This window comes from Pagrus pagrus, assembly GCF_965226575.1.
Source record: "Pagrus pagrus genome assembly, chromosome: 15".
Classification (NCBI taxonomy): domain Eukaryota; kingdom Metazoa; phylum Chordata; class Actinopteri; order Spariformes; family Sparidae; genus Pagrus; species Pagrus pagrus.
In genome coordinates, this window is record NC_140199.1 from 13327665 (window position 1) to 13346920 (window position 19256).

Genomic DNA, 19256 nt, shown 5'->3' on the forward strand with positions numbered 1-19256 from the left:
CGCCAGCTAATTGCTAACTGTGTCTTACTGTTGTCTGGCGACAGGCAGTAATGAATTGTGGATTTAGCAGAACTTTCATGGTGAAAAAGGCTGCCTGCTGCTGGAAACGAGGCTGATGAGTGTGGTGAGACGGAACCTAAACAATAAAGTTGCCAGTCGTAAAAACCAAAGCAATTAAATGAATGATGCCTAAATGCACTGTAAGGCTGAGGTGGCAGAGGTGTGAGATGGTAATTGTTTGTGGGTTCATTTCACAGCGACACCTTTCATAGTTGTTTCATTTGTCAACATTAAAAAAATACTGATTAGTGCAGCTTGACATTTGGTCTGAGCACACACGAACACTGTGGGCTCATACATGAATCCCCTTGTTTTCTATAGATTGGCTTTTGTATGATATTCAGCTGATTTGTTTGCTGTGAGCATCAGCACATCATTTGAGGCCATCAAGATAAGGCCAAGTGAAGATCAACCTTATTTGTTTCCACTTGGAGCAGAAAAGGCTTGGATTCAGGTATATGCTCGATAGGCAAGATGCTACCTGGTGTGGGGGCGGAGTTTGTTGCATTAGCTTTAATCTACAGTACGATAGCTTTGGTTGAGCAGCTGAGATGTACAAAAGGTTATTTTTGACCACTATAAGCCTTTGCATGCTTTGATTATTTTCTGTAGTTGAACAGAATGTATCCAAACTAAAGGAGTATGTGCTTAAAAGTTGAGATTAACTGCTGCAAAATACTTTGGTTTGAACCCATTTTAGCTTGTCCGCTTCTCTACGTAAATTATGTAGAAGCTGTATGGGACGATCAAGCTTAACTGATTCAATATGGATGACAGAGGGTTAAAAAAGATGCTACGTGTGTGTGTGTGTGTATGAGTGTGTTACCTTGTCCTGGAGCAGGCTGTTGCTGGCTCTGCGGCTGACTGCCCACTGAGCTGCTGGCATACAGAGACAGGATGGAGTCTTTAGATAAAAGCTTCTTCTGCTCCGCCTTTGTGGTGGTAGTGGTGGAGGTAGAAGAGGAGGCAGAGGAGGAGGTGGAGGGGTCCGCCTGCTGAGGTGCTGTACTGGAACCAGACTGTCAGGGACACAGGGGGGAAAGGATGAAGAGAAATGTCATGAAATATGTAAAGCTTCACCCAAACATATTTTTAGCTGGCGGTGTTTAAAGTACCTGCTCTCGGTCACCTTACGGCATAGTGCATGCAGAGATGGATATGCCAGGAGTAGGACTGGCCTGATTTTTTTAAGCTAGAGCAGATAGGATACATCAGTTTTGGCACTGATACCAAAACAAGACCTTTTTCAAAAGCTTACAATTATTTTTCTGCATCTTGAAAAATCATATTAAATCCTAAAGTGGAGTCTTCATTTACCTTATCAGCAAAGAGGATCAGGCCATTTGAAAAAAGGATTATATTACAAACAGGCCTTTGTGCCTATTTTTATATTTTATCATATGTTAGGTAGGCTCTTGTTTTCTCAACCAGTTCCATTTTAATATGTTGTTGTAAGAAACTCACCCGCTCCTTATTTTCCTTCTCTTGATAAATTCAACATAATATACGTGCACCCTGTCTAACCGCACAAAGTCAGCTACTGGCAGTGAAATTAAAGACTTCCTGAAAGAACAACAAGGTAAATCAATTAAAAATCCATTGGTTAGAAAAAAACTAAAAGCAGAAGCAACAGTAGTGAGTAAGAACTATTGACCATTTTAATACAAAAAGGTAGAGTTTTGTTTTTCTCCAAAGTTTTTATTTCTTAACAATGAAATTGCAAATGTTAAAAGAATGCAACTATACAAGACTTTTAACAATTAAAAGTTTAAAGTCAAATTTTGATTTTGACTTCTACTGAAGTTCACTTGCTAACCAGCTAGCCCACCGAGGCTCCACTGGTCCCCAAGCTCCCATTCTGAACAGCGAGCTGCGTGGCTAACTGAGGTGACTAGCTACCTAGGTTACTCTGGACACCTGCTGCCTTCCATAGGTTCTGTATGATTTGACAGGTGGCCAATTCTTACATATTGCACCTTTAATTCTTCGGTGTGTTTCAGTCATTTAGAGTTTCATAAAGTGTAATTAACTGTTCAATGTTTTTGCCAGTTATATTATCTTTAAGACTATACAGGCAACAAAGAACCGAATACATCCAGTATGTATGAGGGAATATACTCCCTGTATATTCACTCATACATACTTGGATATATGAGGATGAGAAAACGATAAGACAAGGCTGGCAAACAGGAGAGAGGGGAAGGGAAGAGAAAAGGTAAAAATAAAGGGAGAAGAGCAGGAACTGCATAAAGGACAGGAAAGGAGAGAAAAGAATGGAGGAGACAACAGAGGAGAGGTATTGTCGCTGTAAGTGAGACAGATGACATTAATTAGGCCGCTGCACAGAGAGGTAGACATGAACTGCTGCAGACAGGACACACACACACACACACACACACACACACACACACACACACACACACACACACACACACACACGCATCTTTTCCTTTTTAAAAAAAAAAAACCTTTCAGGCACACACCCATTATGTCTAATGGATGAAGCTGACAAAAAAGTAACACCTGCTTAAGAGCTCTGTGCAGGTGTGTGTGTGTGTGTGTGTGTGTGTGTGTGTGTGTGTGTGTGTGTGTGTGTGTGTGTGTGTGTGTGTGTGCGCGCGCTTGTTGCAGGAGCCACTGTTTATCACACTGTCTCTCCTTTTCTTATTCGTGAAGTCCACCTGACTATCGCCTCCCCCTTTCTCTCTCCATTCTCTTGCTCTCTCTCTCTCACACACACACACACACACACACACACACACACACACACACACACACACACACAGGTGAAAAAGGGGCAAGAACATTTCACACACAACCAACCACACACACATCACACATTCTATTAGTCACACACAAACACAAACTTAATACTCAATTGTACATGCCCATGCGCGCGCACACACACACAAACAAACACACTCAAACAAACAAAGAACTTTGTGAGTGTGTTGTGCTCAACTGCTTAGCAGGCAGCTCTGCTCCCCTCTGTCTCTTTCTGCTGACTTCCTTTGACGAGAGGACAGGAAGGAGGAGAGGAGGGAGGCAACGGAACAGAGGAAGAGATAGCAGAAGGACGGAGGGGGAAGGAGATGAGGGAAGATTGTAGAAGAAAAGGATGGACGTGGAAGCAAGTCAAGGGAGAGAAAGAAAAGGGAGAAAGAAGGTAAAAGGACAGGAGAAGGAGGGGAATGGACAGGATGCAAAAAAACAGAGGAGAGCAAGGTAGGGAGGACAAAACAAAAAAAACGATACAGAGAAGGAGAGAGAGAGACAAAAAGGAAGAGAGAGGGCAAGCTGAGAGCAGAGGAGGCAGGGGAAGATGAAGGAATAAGCATAGCTGTAGAGAAAAGATGGATAGCTAATCATGCCAACACAACGCACGCACACTCTCAGGGTCCACTTTCTTTCAAGTGAAGCCGGCTGAAGTGAGTCGGGTGTTGAGGGAGGCAGGACGGAGCTTCCTTTCCTATAAATAGCTGCAGCACATTAGCGTGATACTTTCTCCTGGCGTGAATAGGAGGTGAAAGCAGGCAGCAAACTGTCCTCACCTGATCCGTCCGATGTCAGCCAGCTATATAACATGACTCAATCAAGGAGCTAAGCCTATTTGCTGCTAAGCTTGTTCACAAAGTTGAAAAATACATTTAACAGACTTCAAATCCCCCCAAACTGCAGTAATCGTCAGCCATTCAGCTTCCTTCAAGGAGTCATATTTGTAGAATGGACGGCATGAGTCAGACCGGCTCTGAGCTTGTGTGATAAGACCGTCATCCATAGTGGTTCAGGAAGGTCGCAGCAACATGTGGAATGTTAACCAATGAAAACTGCTCGGAGGTGGGGGAGCTGTAATTAACATCATATTAAGTAGGGAAGGGTACCAAAACTCGATATTAAAGGGGCCCCGGGGCTAAATTATTAATAGACTGTATTGATAATTTCCGACGTTAATGGTTCTTTTATCTGTACTTTTGGACGTTCTGGTGTAATTTATTATCACGTTGTTGTGGCCTCTCCTCTGCTGAGCTCCTCCACATGCACACACAGGCAGTGAAGTCAGCAGAGCAGAGAGGCGCCGGTGGAGACAGTGAAGTGAACCAGGTGAAGATAACTCCAAGTGTACTCGAGCTGACAGCAACAAGGCTCATTACTGTAAGTGCAATAAAGCCTTTGCGAGTAAAATGCAAATAGATTATCAATACACCTGTTCAACAAGCATAAACATGTTAACATGTAGAAGGCAATATTTTAACCTGCTCTGTCTGCATTCCCTCATCCACCGCCACTGTTTTACACAAGTACAGTGTGCTAGCTCGCCTAAAGCAAATTGTTACACAAAAGCACCAGACTCTTTAAAGTTGGCTAATTCTTGTGAACTCAGCTGCTGGCTGAGATAAACCAGCCCCTCCTCCCTCTACCAGCAGTACATGCAGGCTGTGAATCACCTCAGCAGAAGGGAAGAGGACTCATACCGACTCTTAGTTCTTTACAAACTTCAGTCAGTATTTTGATTACAGGATATTATTTATTTCATTCACAGTTTAGATCGGTTTCCACTGAGATATTATTGAGTTTAAAGTGATTTTGCAGTTGTAAACATTATTGTTGCTGCTCTAGAAACAATATTGTTACATTTAAACAGATTAAATTCTGTTCTTGTTTTGAATTTGTTCTGTCATGAAATAATATATCTTTTAAAAAGCAATTATATCATAATGAAAAAGAACCGATATGAGTACCTATCACTAGCAATACGATATGTGAACAAGCTTTATACTGTGTAATTGTAGATGTATGGCTTTACGGTCGCTGATAGCAAAAGACAGGTTTGAGAAATTCATATTAAGGCACTGATTCCTTAATAGTTGTGTTGGCACAATACTGAATTTTAAACTTCCATAAAATACCTTGAAAAATATTGATGTTCGCCAAAATTGACGCAACATTGAGGGCATACAATTTGAGATGTTTTATTAAAAGATAAATATAACTGGGCTTGTTTACTGTGTGTTCGGAACAGCAGCATCGAAATTAGTTTACATCTGGAAGAGGGGCGGTGTGGGCACTACGGCAGCGCAGGTGTCACAAAACACATCTGTTATTTCTGACAACATTAATTCACGGTGAAAACGTTCCAGTAAACCAAAAATGTTCTCAGCACTTAATGTAAATTAAAAATGAAAATAATAATACTGATTGAGTGACAATGAAATTGAGCAGACCGTTTTCCCAGCAGACATTTTGACATGTGAAACTCTAAATGTAACCAATAACACCGAGTTGTTGTACTGCATCGTATTAATTGCTGGAATAAAGCCTTTGTTAATGTCATTAGTCCAACCTGCTCTTTTCCTGCTATGACAGAATGAATAATATCTGTTGTGAAAAAGGTCTTTGAATCTGACTCATTTGGGGAGAACAGAAACAGCAGTCCTGTGATACTAACAAGGTGTATTTAGCTTTCAATGGGGGCATGACAAAACAGATTGGAAATCACTTGGATACAGTTTTACATTCATTTGGCAACTTATTTTGTTTTTTCCTCTCCAATATGCATCCACAACTGAAACTGGAAAAGGGAAAGTACACACAGATCAAACCACCAACCCTATAATTAATGACCAACCACTACCATGTGACTTACAACATATATTATAGAATATACTGTAGTGGTCTTTAAAAACTGACGATATCATTGTTTGGAGCTATCAGTGTCAAAGTAAGTGAAATGAATGAGAGAGTGGAGATATTTATTGGTCTTTACCTCTTACTGATGCACGAGTTGAGGACTCTTTTGGCAGGAATGCAGTTGCTTACGACTAAACATTTTCTATTGGCCTTTCACTGATTCCACCGTCTGTGACTGCCAGACACTCCAGGAGCATTAGCTCCAATTGCACTGAAAGAACAGCGAAGCGATCCAGCAGATTTCTTGCCAAAGCCAAACTGGTGGCACACAAAGTGAAATGCAGCGATGGATCGCTGTAACCTCACCTCTAACGGATGAGAAATTTAAGTAGAGTGTGTCACGTGCATCTATCTTTTTTTTTTTTGTCTTACTCAGTTTCATTGAGAAGGGCAACGCACACCGTCCGCATAGTGTGTGATGTGCTATGTGGCTCCTAGCAGCGCATTGTGTAACAGAAAGTCTCTTCAACAAGGCTCCATTCTTCTCAGCCAATGTTGGTGTTGATGTGTGCAGCCAGAGCTCTGAATTACCACTCTGACAGCCTTTTCCTCACTGTCGCTATTCATAGACCTCTACAGCCAAACACACACACACACACACACACTAGACTATCTGCCTCCCTACAGTTTTCCATCACTGCTTGAAACACTCATGCACTCCCCTCTGATAGACCATCTGTGGCTTTAAAAACCACACCAGGCTCGGTGCGTGTGTGTGTATGTGTGTTGAAGGATTTGTGCTAATTTGCTGAAAACAAAAGCAAAGCTTGCCTTGGAAATCTGAATTCAAGAGGGGGAGTGCCAGTAAGGAACATGATGGAGAGAAGGAATGAAAGAAAGATTGAGACAAATAACAATGAAGAAGAAATCAGCTGCTGGTGAATTCATTACCTCATCCCTCTTTACCTGCATCGACTTTTTCTTCCGCTCAACAAACTTAACTCATCTGTCCTCTTCTCCCTCTCCCAGTCGTTTCTTGTTCCTTTTTCCCTTCTCTCTTTTGTCCTACACAGTCCTCAAACACAAACACGAAGCACTTGCACAAAAGCTTCTAATTTATGTCCATTTTAGTAGTATTGGTCTCTGATGTATTTTGTATTATGCTATTTCACATAGGCAATAGTCGGTACTGATTCTACGTTAATTGATCGTCAAGTTCAAATTCAAGTTTGATGAACACAAACAAAAACTCAACGCCCTCTGTTTACTTGTGTTACAGTAATCAGATACTGTGTTCTTTAATAAGAGCCTGATTGCCCTTTTTTCCCTCATAATTAATCTCAGTTTCTTTTCATCAACACAATCTTCCTTGTGGCTCCTGTAAATCCCATTTGCACTATGTTTACGCCTCCTTTTCAGCGGCGGTGAATTTTCCACACAAATATGACAGTGTGAAACAGTGTGACCTCAGTAAATCCAGCGAAATACATAATCAGTCTGCTATTATTTGCATAATCCTCCCTTAAAAGCCCATGCAGTGAAGGGAGAGACGCACCTTGCAGACACAAATGACGCACAAACTGCCACTTCAGCCTGCAGCATCAGTTTGATAAACGTGTGCTCGGGGCATGGACAGAATTTGTCTCAACATATTAGTCTCGGAAGCCTCAGTAAATCTGACCCTAGGTCTCTTATTGATTACTTACAGTGTGGGTGAACTACGTGAACCCACCAGCTTTAGGAAAAGAACAGAAATAAGGTTGGTGGTGATGATTCAGGCCAGAGCTTCTGGTGTCCTTGCCCTCACCCTCCACCTTACTTTATCTGTTCATTCCTCTCCTAACCTGCTCTCAGCCCACTCATCCTTCTTTTCCTAACTTGTTCTTCTGCACTTTGTCTCATCTGTCACTCTTTCTCCTTCCTCCCATCCTTCTCTCTCTGTTTTTCAGTGCCTCTTCTTACATTCTTTTGAGTTTTCTTGGTTAAATCCATTAAAAACTAAATTTTCCTCCTTCAGGGTGGGGTGAACGAGAGACGGAGGACAACATATAGACAGAGCGTGTGTGTATGTAAACGAGAGAGAGAGAGAGAGAGGAAGAAGCTGGGGATAACACAAATCCTCCCCCTCCTACAAGGCTGTAATCGTATTTTTGTAATTGACGTATTCGCAGATAGGCGAGCGCTCCCCGATGCCGGTTAATAGCTGCACGAATCAGCAGGCTGCCAGCTTCCTCTTTCTTCACGCACCCAGCTAATCACAGCTGTAAAGCAATATCCGCCTGCTGAATCCCAAATTCAGCCCTCTGCGCGTGTGTGCGAGGTTGGGTGGATGTGTGCTGACTGTCAAAACAGCGTCCTTGTGTGTACTGCTTGTATGTATAGGAGAGGAAAGAAGTTATCTGAAAATGGAAAGGTTGGTGCTGCCAAAGTGAGTTTATGAGTTTCCTCGTGGGAGCGTGAAGCTGCACAGCAAAGTTTGCGTCTGAGTGAAGAAGGGATCAGGAGACGCACTCATTATACATCTGAGAGATCAATGGGTGTCGTCCTCTAGGAAGCAGAAATGTTCACACGCCGTCAGTTTGTAAGACTTGTTGATCGCAGACAAACAAACACAAGCTAACCTTCACGCCAGTGCAGGAGCAGTCGTCATCCGCATAACTGTCTTTCCTTTAAATGCTGCAGGAGATGTCAGTGAAAGTCTGTACATCCCACCAGACATGACCGAGGCAAAGACAAGCAAGACCTCTCCTGGCTAGTTTGAAGGCAACATGTCAGAAACGTGTTTCACCCTTGGTGTGTATTAACGCACGGAGAATAAGACAGTCCTGGCTGTGAGAGCTGCAGTGAACTCCATTTTCTGAATAGAGAGGACCGTGGGGGAAACAATATGTCCTGTTTGACATTCAAATAACAGAGTCTACAAGACAGACAGGGCTGCCACAGGCGGAGAGCCATGTGAGAGCAGCCTGTCTGCTATCAAACAGCCGCTGTGGAGCAATCACTTGCTGTCTTTGAAGTGCTATGTAACAGTCCGTGGCCATAACGGATAGCCTGGCACTACCGCAGAGAACGAGTCATTTTTAATCTAATGACTAATAACGGTACAAAGGCCCGTCCCATGGATCACATGTGTAGGTTATGATTTCATCTGACAAACAGCGGTGGAAAGCAACCAAGTAAAGTTACTTAAAAGGGAAGTCTGCCATCAAGATTTTCAGTTAGTTTTCTACGACTACAACGTTGGTAGTATATGCAAATTAACATCTCTACATTTTGCCTGCACAGAGAGGCCCAACTTTCTGGCCAGCAAAAGTAAGGGCTGTTGTATCATCTACAGATTGGTTTGGTTCATATTTTATAAGTGTGCATCCACAGACACAAAGAGTGTAGTCAGATCCCGAGACAGAAAGCCACCGTCTCTCTGTCTCTCTCTTGGATTGAGTGAGGAGCGTCTCACCAAACTCCAATTAAACTGTCTAGTTGATAAACTACAAACCAAGATTCTGTTCCTTCACTGCCTATTTCTGCCTAAAATGATTTCAGAAACATATGTTAGTGTACTGTTAAGCTGTGATACGAAAGTATTTGTTACCAGCTGGCTGTTTTACTGTTTCCCTACTTCAAAACAGACAACAAGCGAAAAACAAGTGCTATCCAACTCACAGTATGTCGCCTATAAGCAGGAGTGTTGTGGTGATGCGGCGGAGTGCATTCTGGTTGTCATAGGTTTTTTCTGCCTTTTGAGCAGGAGGGAATACCACAGGCACTTTTCTCTGTTTTCTCTGGTCATGTATCACCAATTTCAAAAATATGTGTGTCTTTCTATGGTATAGACAGTCCAATTTTTATCTAAGGGCCATCTTTCATTGATTACTGTCAGCAAAATGGACTTACTACTCAGAAAAACTGACGCATCAATGCGTGAGGAGCATTTCACTGTTGAAGTTACTCGAGGTGATTTCAGAAGTTAAGTCCTTTAGCTCAGTACAAGTCCCAGCCTTGGAGTCGGGCCCCCTCTAAGCGACCACAAGATAAATCTGGAAGTGATGAGATGAATAATAGAGGACGAGTACTTTTGTTTTTATACTTCATGCATGTACATGTTGCTGATAATATTCATGTCCTTGCACTTAAGTGCATCAATGTATTGGAACTTTTACTTTTTAATACTGTATTAACATAGCTGCAGCCAGAAGTGGGCAATAGTGTAGAATTTTTTACAGCCTGCTGTGCAGCACTCTACAGTCTGAAAACCATTTGCATCGTTCAGCCTCTGAAATGATGGTTCAAAGAACAGCATGCATTATGCAGCTCATGGTAGGTGTGAAATTCCAGTCTTGTCTCTTTGTCCACTGCTGGAAAAAGGTGGTGTCCAATGGACATCATAAATCAAACAGAGTTTTTCATCACAATTTAACACATAGTCTGGCTTTTGCTGTTTATATCTGTGATCTATAGTTCTAAACCTATAAAACCTACATTGCAAAACTCCGCACACAATTTACATCGTTTTCATGTTCTCATTCTCTGTTGTATGCTAGTACATTCCTGCAAAATGTAGTTAAAAAGTCTATTAATTTCATCATTTCATCCCCTTTTTTCCCTCTTGGTGCTGTACACCAGCATGGTCTTAGCTGCATTTTAATTTATGCACTTTTAATCATAAATTCGAGTTCATAAATTCCACTTAGAAATGCTTGTACAGTGAGTCTCATTCATGCATATATTTGAACATACCTAACATTGATTAAAGAGGCTCCAGGTAAGACAAGATATATGAGTGGAAGGACGTTACAAGAAGGAGGCAAGGAGCGTAAAAGAGAGGAGCAAAAGGACATATGAAGGACGAGGAGGAGCATTGCTGTATGTGCAGATTCAAGGAAAATAAATTCATGTGAGAGAATGAATGGTGAGTGACAGTGGTGAGGGGGAGGGAAATGGAAGGACAGGGGAGAGGGAAGATGTATAGAGGGAATAATGGAGCATAGAAAACAGTGAGAAACAGAACTGGTCTCAGGTGTAGGCCGAGAGAGGGAAGACCATCACAAAGAGGGTAGAAAAACTACTGTGGCAATATTAACAATGTGATCTCACACATCAAGTCGAGAATGATGCAACACTCTATTCTAATCAATCAGAAGATATTTAATGTTGCAGACAGTATTGCCTTCTGCAACATTAAACAGTTTTAATTAATTAAAAAAGATACTGCAGTCATATGAACATATGATAAAAATTAGAGTTTATTGATGGTGTCCATTAATGGGTGCAGCCAATCATCGTCTTTGGGACGATGACAAGGGGAGTGTGTATGTTGATGTCTTTAAATTGGACAAATGGGACTGTAGTCAGCTTCCAGTCCAATCCAATCTATCACTGGACACATGCCGTTTACACTGATAACACTGTATGGCTTTATTCTATAGGACAGCTTGAGAGATGACAGGAAACAGGATTAGAGAGAGGGGGATGACTTGCAGCAAAGGGCCACAGGTCGAACTCGAATCCTGGGCAGCTGCAGCGAGGACACGGCCTCTTTATATGGGACGCATGCTCTACTGACTGAGCTACTGTGGCGCCCTGAATTTGTGGTACATTTTTACACAGTGGTGCTTTTCATCTTTAGTCAACAGCTGTCATTTTTTTCATTTGTTGGTGCTAGACTACATCAGCTCTAGCTGTCTAGCTAATAAACATTAACTCACTGAGTTGGTTGTCTCCAGCTGGCTCTTATGATGACAAGAACCATGCAAAAGGATCTCAATTTTGCACTCGATGGCAAATAAATAAAAGATAATGAGCGCCTTTTCATTGTTTTTGTTTTTTTTCCCTGTGTTTTATGTATCGTTGTCCTTTGGTTTAAATGTTTTTTATGTGCCTTGTTAAATGTATAGTATTGTTGTTTTTTTTTAATGTATCTTATGTGTCTTTTGAAGCTGTCATTACACCTGCCCACGGACTGCAGTTGAAAATTAGACCAGATGGCTAAACTGTCACATTTACAGAAATGTTATTCATGTGCAATCTCCCTGTTACTCTAAACTGTATGAATGAAAATAAATAAAATGAACAGTTTTAAAAAGGTGAAAGGCTTAATGGCCTAAAAAGTCCTCATCCAAAGGTTAACAGGTTTAAACAAACTACAATAAAAGAACAGCTTTGTGCTTGTATTGCATGGTTAAGCACATAAGCCTTATTATTGCACTATATGCACGAAATTATAGGGAAAACATTTATTTCTATAACACTGTTCAAATGTTTACCATGGAAGTAGGCTCAATGAGTTACTTGGACATGCGATGGAAAGGTTAAGTCAATGGTTTTTGGGCAGAGCCCGCCAGCTACTATACAGAACCCTTACCATCACCCATCAAATGAAATGTAGGCCAATTATCTTCCCTGAATATTAATGATGATTACTATTCTGTGTTAGAATGACAAACAGCAGCCAATCAGAAATCCAAATGCACTTAATTTGAAATTCAAACTAGATTTAGGTTTTGTTTTTGATGCCAAACTGTAGCCAATCAGAAATGCCAAAGAAAAACTGCTCTCAGGAATTATTCCAACTGGCAGTCTACCAAGGAAAAAGTCTGAGGCTACTAGGAAATAAAAAGCAAAAGGATATATAGGCTATCCTATTTCACAGGCCGATTTTTCTTAACTATCAAAGGAAATGAGCTAAATTGCGAGTTATTGTGAGTCCTGCACTTGGTGGTTCTATGTCAATTTCTTCACTGCCGGTTGTATCGAAGTAGTTTCAGTTGTAGTGAGTTGTACTTGGCCTGCATGTGGAGGACCTGGCTGTTTCCTTGCATAATGGGATACGTTGTTGGGAAAGCACAGAGCAGCAGCCTTGTCTTCTTCCAGAGAGCAGGGGAAGGCTGGGCATACTTGACCCACATGGTGCCCCAGCCAGAGGCGGGGAAAGCCACAAAAGATTCACGACTAGACAACAGTTTAAGAAAGCTGTGGTGAAAAGTTGCAGTAGTGGTAACTCTCACTCCAATGTTTGACATGAGAGGAAATCCAAAGCTTGAGAGACCTCCTTTGCCTTGATATTATTCCTAAGCAATAAAATGGTCAATACGAAACTATTTTGACTGCACAGCATACAACACCTACTATACGGTTGTGATCAAAAGTTTACATACACTTGTAAAGAACATGTACCTGTATATCATGGCAGTCTTGAGTTCCAATGATTTCTACAACTCTATTTTTTCTGTGAAACTGTATATTCAAAACAGTCTGTACAACTTTTGAGTCTGACACATCTTATGAGACTGACAACCCAAGATAGTTGTGTGATGATGTGGTCTTGAGTGTTAAAAATAATATGCCTCAATATGCTATATCCATTAGATGTGGTTTGGAAGACTTATGGAAAAGTGAGGCATTCATATGTGTTTGCCTTTTCAAGCGACTAGCTAAGTTGGCTATGGTGGAGCTTACAAAAAAATCAAAGATTCCCAGTAGTAATTACCACTTTGTACAGTAATCATGGTAATTCCCATGTAGCATGAGTGATGCATAACCCACCGGAAAATGAATGGACTTCTGCTGATAAGTTAATTTAATGTGGAAGTGTTGGAAGACATTCATGATTGGCCAAAGGGGGGCTGCAGTGTTACCTCACATCACCTGTGACCAAACAAAGGGCTTCACAGGGAAGAATAAAAGAGGACTGAGGAGGAGAATTTGGGATTAATGGATACATGGAGATGAGCAGAGGAGTGAGGCAGAAACAGAGCAGCGGCAGATGAAGTCACAGAGGAGGTGAGCATGGAGGGGAGATTAGAGGGTAAGTGGGAGGCTGGCAGTGGCAGAGGGGGAGCTTGCAGTTACAGCAGCTCATAATTGTTCTTCATGCCTGGGTCCCTAGTGAGCTACTGCCTGGTTCGGTCCCAGGAGGCTCAGAGGTGTGTGTGTGTGTGTGTGTGTGTGTGTGTGTGTGTGCGTGTGTGTGTGTGTGCGTGTGTGTGTGTGTGTGTGTGTGTGTGTGTGTGTACCAAAGTGAGGTACAATTTAAAACCTAGGAATAGGTCAGCCATTGAAAGAATGAATTTTGAACTGAGGAATGTGTCACTGTGAATATGTTCTTGGTGTGTGTGTGTGTGTGTGTGTGTGTGTGTGTGTGTGTGTGTGTGTATTTTGCTCTCATGGCATATGTAATGCATGTCACCTTACCTCTATGTTTCTTGTATGTGTATATTCCATGACTACAGGTGTGCAACTGTATGTAAGCATCTTCCGAGTGGATGTTGTGTGAAACATGTGTGCCTGCATGAATGTGTGTTTCCTCATTTCCAGCCAAGCCGAGGTCAAAGGCCTCAATAGCATTTTAAAGTCAGCCCTGCTCCTTGAAAAATGTTTAATTCAACCAGCTTTGTTTCCTTGAAACTAGTCGTTCAAGGACTGAGACAGGTAAGAACAGAATATCTAGAAAATATAAAAGAATTTCCTTTTTTCCCCTTTTGTTTTCTCTCTCTTTTTATTCAGACAAACGCCTCATTTTGTTTTGTTTACCAAGAAAATAAAGACATGACCAAGCACACTCATTGGACTCTATCACTTTGTTTTCTGATTTCCTCTTTCAGATATCTGTGATAGTTTGGCTGATGATGCAATTGTGATTTAAATCATGACTATTTTCTATGAACTCTGGGCCTGTATTTGTGTAGTCTACAATGCGTCAATCAGGGTTAGTTTGTATCAAGCATAATCACAAATCTAATAGCATTATTTTGGTTTCAGCATGAAAGAATCAAATGAAATCCTCCCTGGCAGGATGCAAATAATCAAACCTGTCAGAAAAATCAAATTTAATTCAAGGGGGGCTATCAAGGTTTCTGGGGGCAGTGCATGGAACTGTAAAATGTTTTGCAGAAACTGAATCAGTTGTATCCAAAGCACAGTCAGGCAAACCAAAGGTGACCAAACAATCAGAAGATCAATACATCAAGCTTAGTTCACTGAGAGACAGAAAAACAACTCTACCACAGATACAGAGTTTGCCAAACAAACAAGTCTCCAATCAACAAAAGTCCTGTCAAAAAAAGGCTGTCTTGTAGTGTCTGAGAGGACGAGTAGCAGTTTCTAAACCACTTCTCCGGATGGAAACAAGGCCAAACACTTGAAATACTCAATAATAGAATTTCACTGAAAAAAGTTCTGTTTATTAAATCTAAGTTAGAAATGTACAGCAGTAACAGGAGGGTGTATGCAAACAGACAAACGGTGAAACATTCAAGGCTGTTTCGCCTCCTCTGGATTCAGACACCTGCACAGAACTGTCTCCACCCTGACCAAGGAGAAGTATCTTTGAAGTATAAAGTGTGCATCTTTGTGGAGAAGGGTTCACCCCGCAGCAGAGCCCGAACACACCACAAAGCTTTGACAGAACTACTTGGAGACTAAAGAAGACCAAGGAGTCCCGACTGTCATGGACTTTCCTCTGACGTCTTACCTATCAAACATTTATGAGGGCACTTTAAGACTGAGAAAGCCAAGCAATCTGTGACATCACAAGAGGCTTTTTTGGAAAACCGTCATATCATATTGTGATAACATGAGTCATCAGGTTTTGCACAGTCTTATACAGTCCATGCCAGAAACTAAACCAGGCAAACAATCCGAGGCTGAGTCGGGCATGTCTTAAGAAGAAAAGCAGTGGAATTCAAAATAACGCGAAAATGACACTCAGGGACCAGTAAGATAATTTATATGGAGGAAAAACCACACTTCCATTGTAGGGCTGTGAGTAGTATACTCACATAAGTATACGTAAAGGTATTTTGCACAAGTAATCCTTCCTCCGATTGCCAATCACAGTTTACCCATGTGTTAATCGATCAGCTGCTTAAACAACATGTAAATAACATGTAAAGCAAAGGGCTGCTCTCTTCATTGTTGCAGTTCATTATTCCTCAGATAGGCCCACTCTCTCTCTCTCTCCCTTTGAAGGACATTGGTCAAATTAATTCAATGAAGGAGAGTCTATGACAGTTCGTTTTGATATGATCCTCAGAGAGTGTGTGTCAGCACGTATGAGGGATATGGAGTGTTTGTGTGTGTGTATGAGTGTATGTGTGTTTGCATCATGAGAGTCTCCACAGACTCCCTGTGTTGCAGTCTGCCTGTGGTGATAAGCTGATGATGAAAGCCAGTGTGTGTGTGTGTGTGTGTGTGTGTGTGTGTGTGTGTGTGTGCGCGTGTTTCCTACCTGAGCCTGCTGTGTGTTGTTGGACGAGGGGAGAGGGTTGGAGACCATTGGTCCAAAGATGTCCAGGTCATCGCTGATTGGTGCAGCACTGCCGGAGCCCTTCACACCACCGTCTGGAGCATCTGAGAGAGGGAGCGAGAGAGAGAGAGAGAGAGAGAGATCACAAACCAAAAGTGTCCAGGTGATAGAGATGTCAATTTATCACATCTGATGCAATTTCTGTAACACCTTTTCTTCATTAGCAGTCTGTTTTCTTGACGTTTACATTGAAATGTTGTAGATTCTGTCAGTTTACAGTACAGTATAATTTTACATGACGCTCTACGCGTACTGTGTGGCCTATATACTGTACATCCTAAAATGCTTTGGCAGCACAGTGCAGTATGTTACCCTTGATGATAACGCTAAAAACATACATCTTTTAGGACTATTGAAGGCATTTCGTGTACACCCCCTGGCAAAGAATTCTTTCTGCGCTGACAAAAAAAAAAAATCAATTTCTAAAGAACTCAGAAACTGTGTTTTATGATTTCTGATGAAAAATTATGTAATAGGATCAAAAGCTGGGAAGCAGCTGCAAAATGGACCTTGTGCTGAAGTTGTTTTCTGAATATATATTCAAACACATTCAGGACATTTACATTACTTAACATTTACAATGTAAGACTTCTATTAAACCAGTATGAATATAATCAGGATGCTCAGAGTAGACTGCAGGCACTGAGAGCATTACCAGTTATTCAATACAACCTTTACATACTTAAATAAGATTTTCGCATTCACACTCATTTGCATGATGCCCCACACAGCTCAATTTACAATTATCATGCTTATTAATTGGAACATCCTCAAGAAAATTCTGATGACTGCACTCCTTCAGTAGTTAGCTTTGCAGTGAAAATGATTTCCTTTATACTTCTCCTTTTGCCCTTGGAAAAGTAATACTTACCAATTTGCAAATATATTTAAAATTGTAACACAGCACTGAATTAGTTTTGGGTGTGATTAAGCTCAGTTGAATTAATTAAGAGTCTAATATTATACAATTCTAAAGAGACACATTCAAACTTTAAAAATTAAAAGTTTCAAAAATGTTAACTGGAAAAAGGATATTTTTTCCCAGATGGTTCAAAACTGATTTATTGCCTATTGGGGGGTGAAATGAATACGCCTCTTTCACAGCACACATTCTGGTAGCCGAAAGGGCTCAGGTGTGAGTAAAAACATTTAGGTGCACCAGTTCAAGTCCTGGTATTGTGCACGTTGACCCTTTGGGATGCTTAATGGTGCATCGATGGAACAAAGCCGTCGTTATTATTGTTAGTAGTTCAACATGTGTTTGTTCTGCTCTGGCCAGTCAACGTGTGCTGTGAAAGGGTCTATTGTGTCATGTTGGCCCACTGACAAGATTTTATAGGACACAAAAACAGGGTCATAATTCATGTAATTGGTAACAACGGTGCTTGTTTGGCTATGACATTCAAAATGTCTGCAGTGAAAAAGCCAGATGTTAAAAGACACAAAAAAGGATGGTGGACTGGTCAAATGAAAGAGTAGTCAACAGTCATGTAACGTCTGTATCTTTAGTAGTTACATTTACAGAAAAGCAACTGTCTCAAACTGCTGTTGGCTCATTTAAGTTTAAGAAATAGTTACCCTTCCCCCCCCCCAAATGGAGATCCTCTTGTTACTTATCAGCAAAGTAAGATATTTACTTGATGGTTACTTCCCAAGAAGACTTAGGAAATCTTTATCAGTCCATAAAACATATTTTCAGCAATCTCCTAAACAACTGAAGTAGATAGGGACTAAAAACGACCAAATTACCCCATAAAAACGCTCCGTACAGCTCATTCGGTGTAATCCAAGTCTCTAAAAGCCCCAAGATCCCAAATAGTAATGAAAAGATATTATTTACACCCTTTTCAAGACAAAATCTTCACTACAGCTAAAAGTGTTGCATGCACCCTGTCTGAAGTGGGTGCACAAGCTTGATGGCACTTTCAATTTGGGATCTCAGAGCTTATACTGTACCATACAAACCGTATAGCCATTTTAAGAGGTTATTTTTTGGGGGGATTGCTTTTTTTTAATTTTTTTTTTTACATTTTATAAATAGTAGGAAGAATGCTGCAACACTGTTTTGCTGTGAAGCTCCAGAAATGTACAAAACTTCAACTGTCTTTCCATTGGCGTGGGGGTGAGTAGATAATGACTGAATCTTAATTTTTAGGTGAACTTTCTGATGGATTTATTGTCTTGTGTTATACAAGTAAGTAAGATATAAGTTTAAACTACGGTATCATCATGCAAGAACTGTGTTGTCCAGGGATCGACTCTAATGCTGAAGAAGAAACTGCGAGTACACAATGTACAGTCGTCTGAGAGAGAGAGAGAGAGAGAGAGAGAGAGAGAGGGCAGTGATGGAGAGGCAGAAAGGGGGAGGAGATGGAGTGTGTGAAAGGGAAGAGAGTGAAGAGAGGGAACTGTGTGTGTGTAAGAGCGAGCGAGTGAGCAGCGGAGGTCATTTATATAACTACAGTGATGAAACATCCATAATTTAGCCCTTTTTAAAGTGTGAACAAGATGGAGCTCCTTTAGCCAGACAGCAGGTTACAAGGAAACCCATTTACCGAGAGAAGCCCAGAAGACCTCCTATTAAGACTCAAGCTCAAGAACTACTTTGATTGTGACGTCTTCCAATCCTAATATTCAAACTACTGCTTGTTGCCCTCAGTTCATCCTGTCATGCCTTCATGTCATTGCCTGGCTTTTATTTTGATAGTTAAATGCTGTAAAAAGTGCTGAAGCCTATTATGGCTGCGATTATTACTTTAGGGGCTGACATGACAAGGTACGTGTCACGTTGTCGCATATTGAAAAAGAGAGAGAAAAACAGGATTTCACGTGCATCAATTACCCTCCAGCCACTCTAAACCACCCCCTCTCACCAAATACTCATTCACCCATTGCCATGGAAATGAGCTGCAGGGAGAAGAGGGCCCATCATCGCCATCATCACTGCCACGTCGGGCAGTGTGCCCCCCCCCCGTCCTTTATCACGGGATGGAGACGCTTCTTGAGAGCACTCTCGACTTCACCATGGAAACAGACCAATAGTTCAGGCCGGGGGTGTGTTTTATAATCGACCTGAAACCCTCTGCCCCGAGAACACACACACACACACAGACACACACGGACACATATATGGAGTTTCTCAGTGTCTTCAGTGAATACAGCGACCTCATTCAGCAGTAGGGGGCTGTCACATGAATGACTTGGCAACCACCACGAGGGGTAAAATGTCTGAATTGATTAAGCCCCTGACTCTGATGCAACATTC

At 41.4% G+C, this 19256-nt stretch overlaps 1 protein-coding gene across 6 annotated transcripts in view; it reads right to left on the reverse strand.

Moving 5' to 3' along the window:
* The window catches only part of smap1 (small ArfGAP 1), a 107861-nt gene that overhangs the window by 10195 nt on the left and 78410 nt on the right, over positions 1 to 19256 (reverse strand). For all 6 annotated transcript variants that reach the window (XM_084375331.1, XM_084375332.1, XM_084375328.1 and 3 more), the window contains 2 exons: positions 15914 to 16035; positions 887 to 1079 (listed from right to left, as the gene is read on the reverse strand). In XM_084375331.1, coding sequence (XP_084231457.1) covers positions 887 to 1079; positions 15914 to 16035 — 315 coding nt within the window. The remainder of the gene's footprint in view (positions 1 to 886; positions 1080 to 15913; positions 16036 to 19256) is intronic.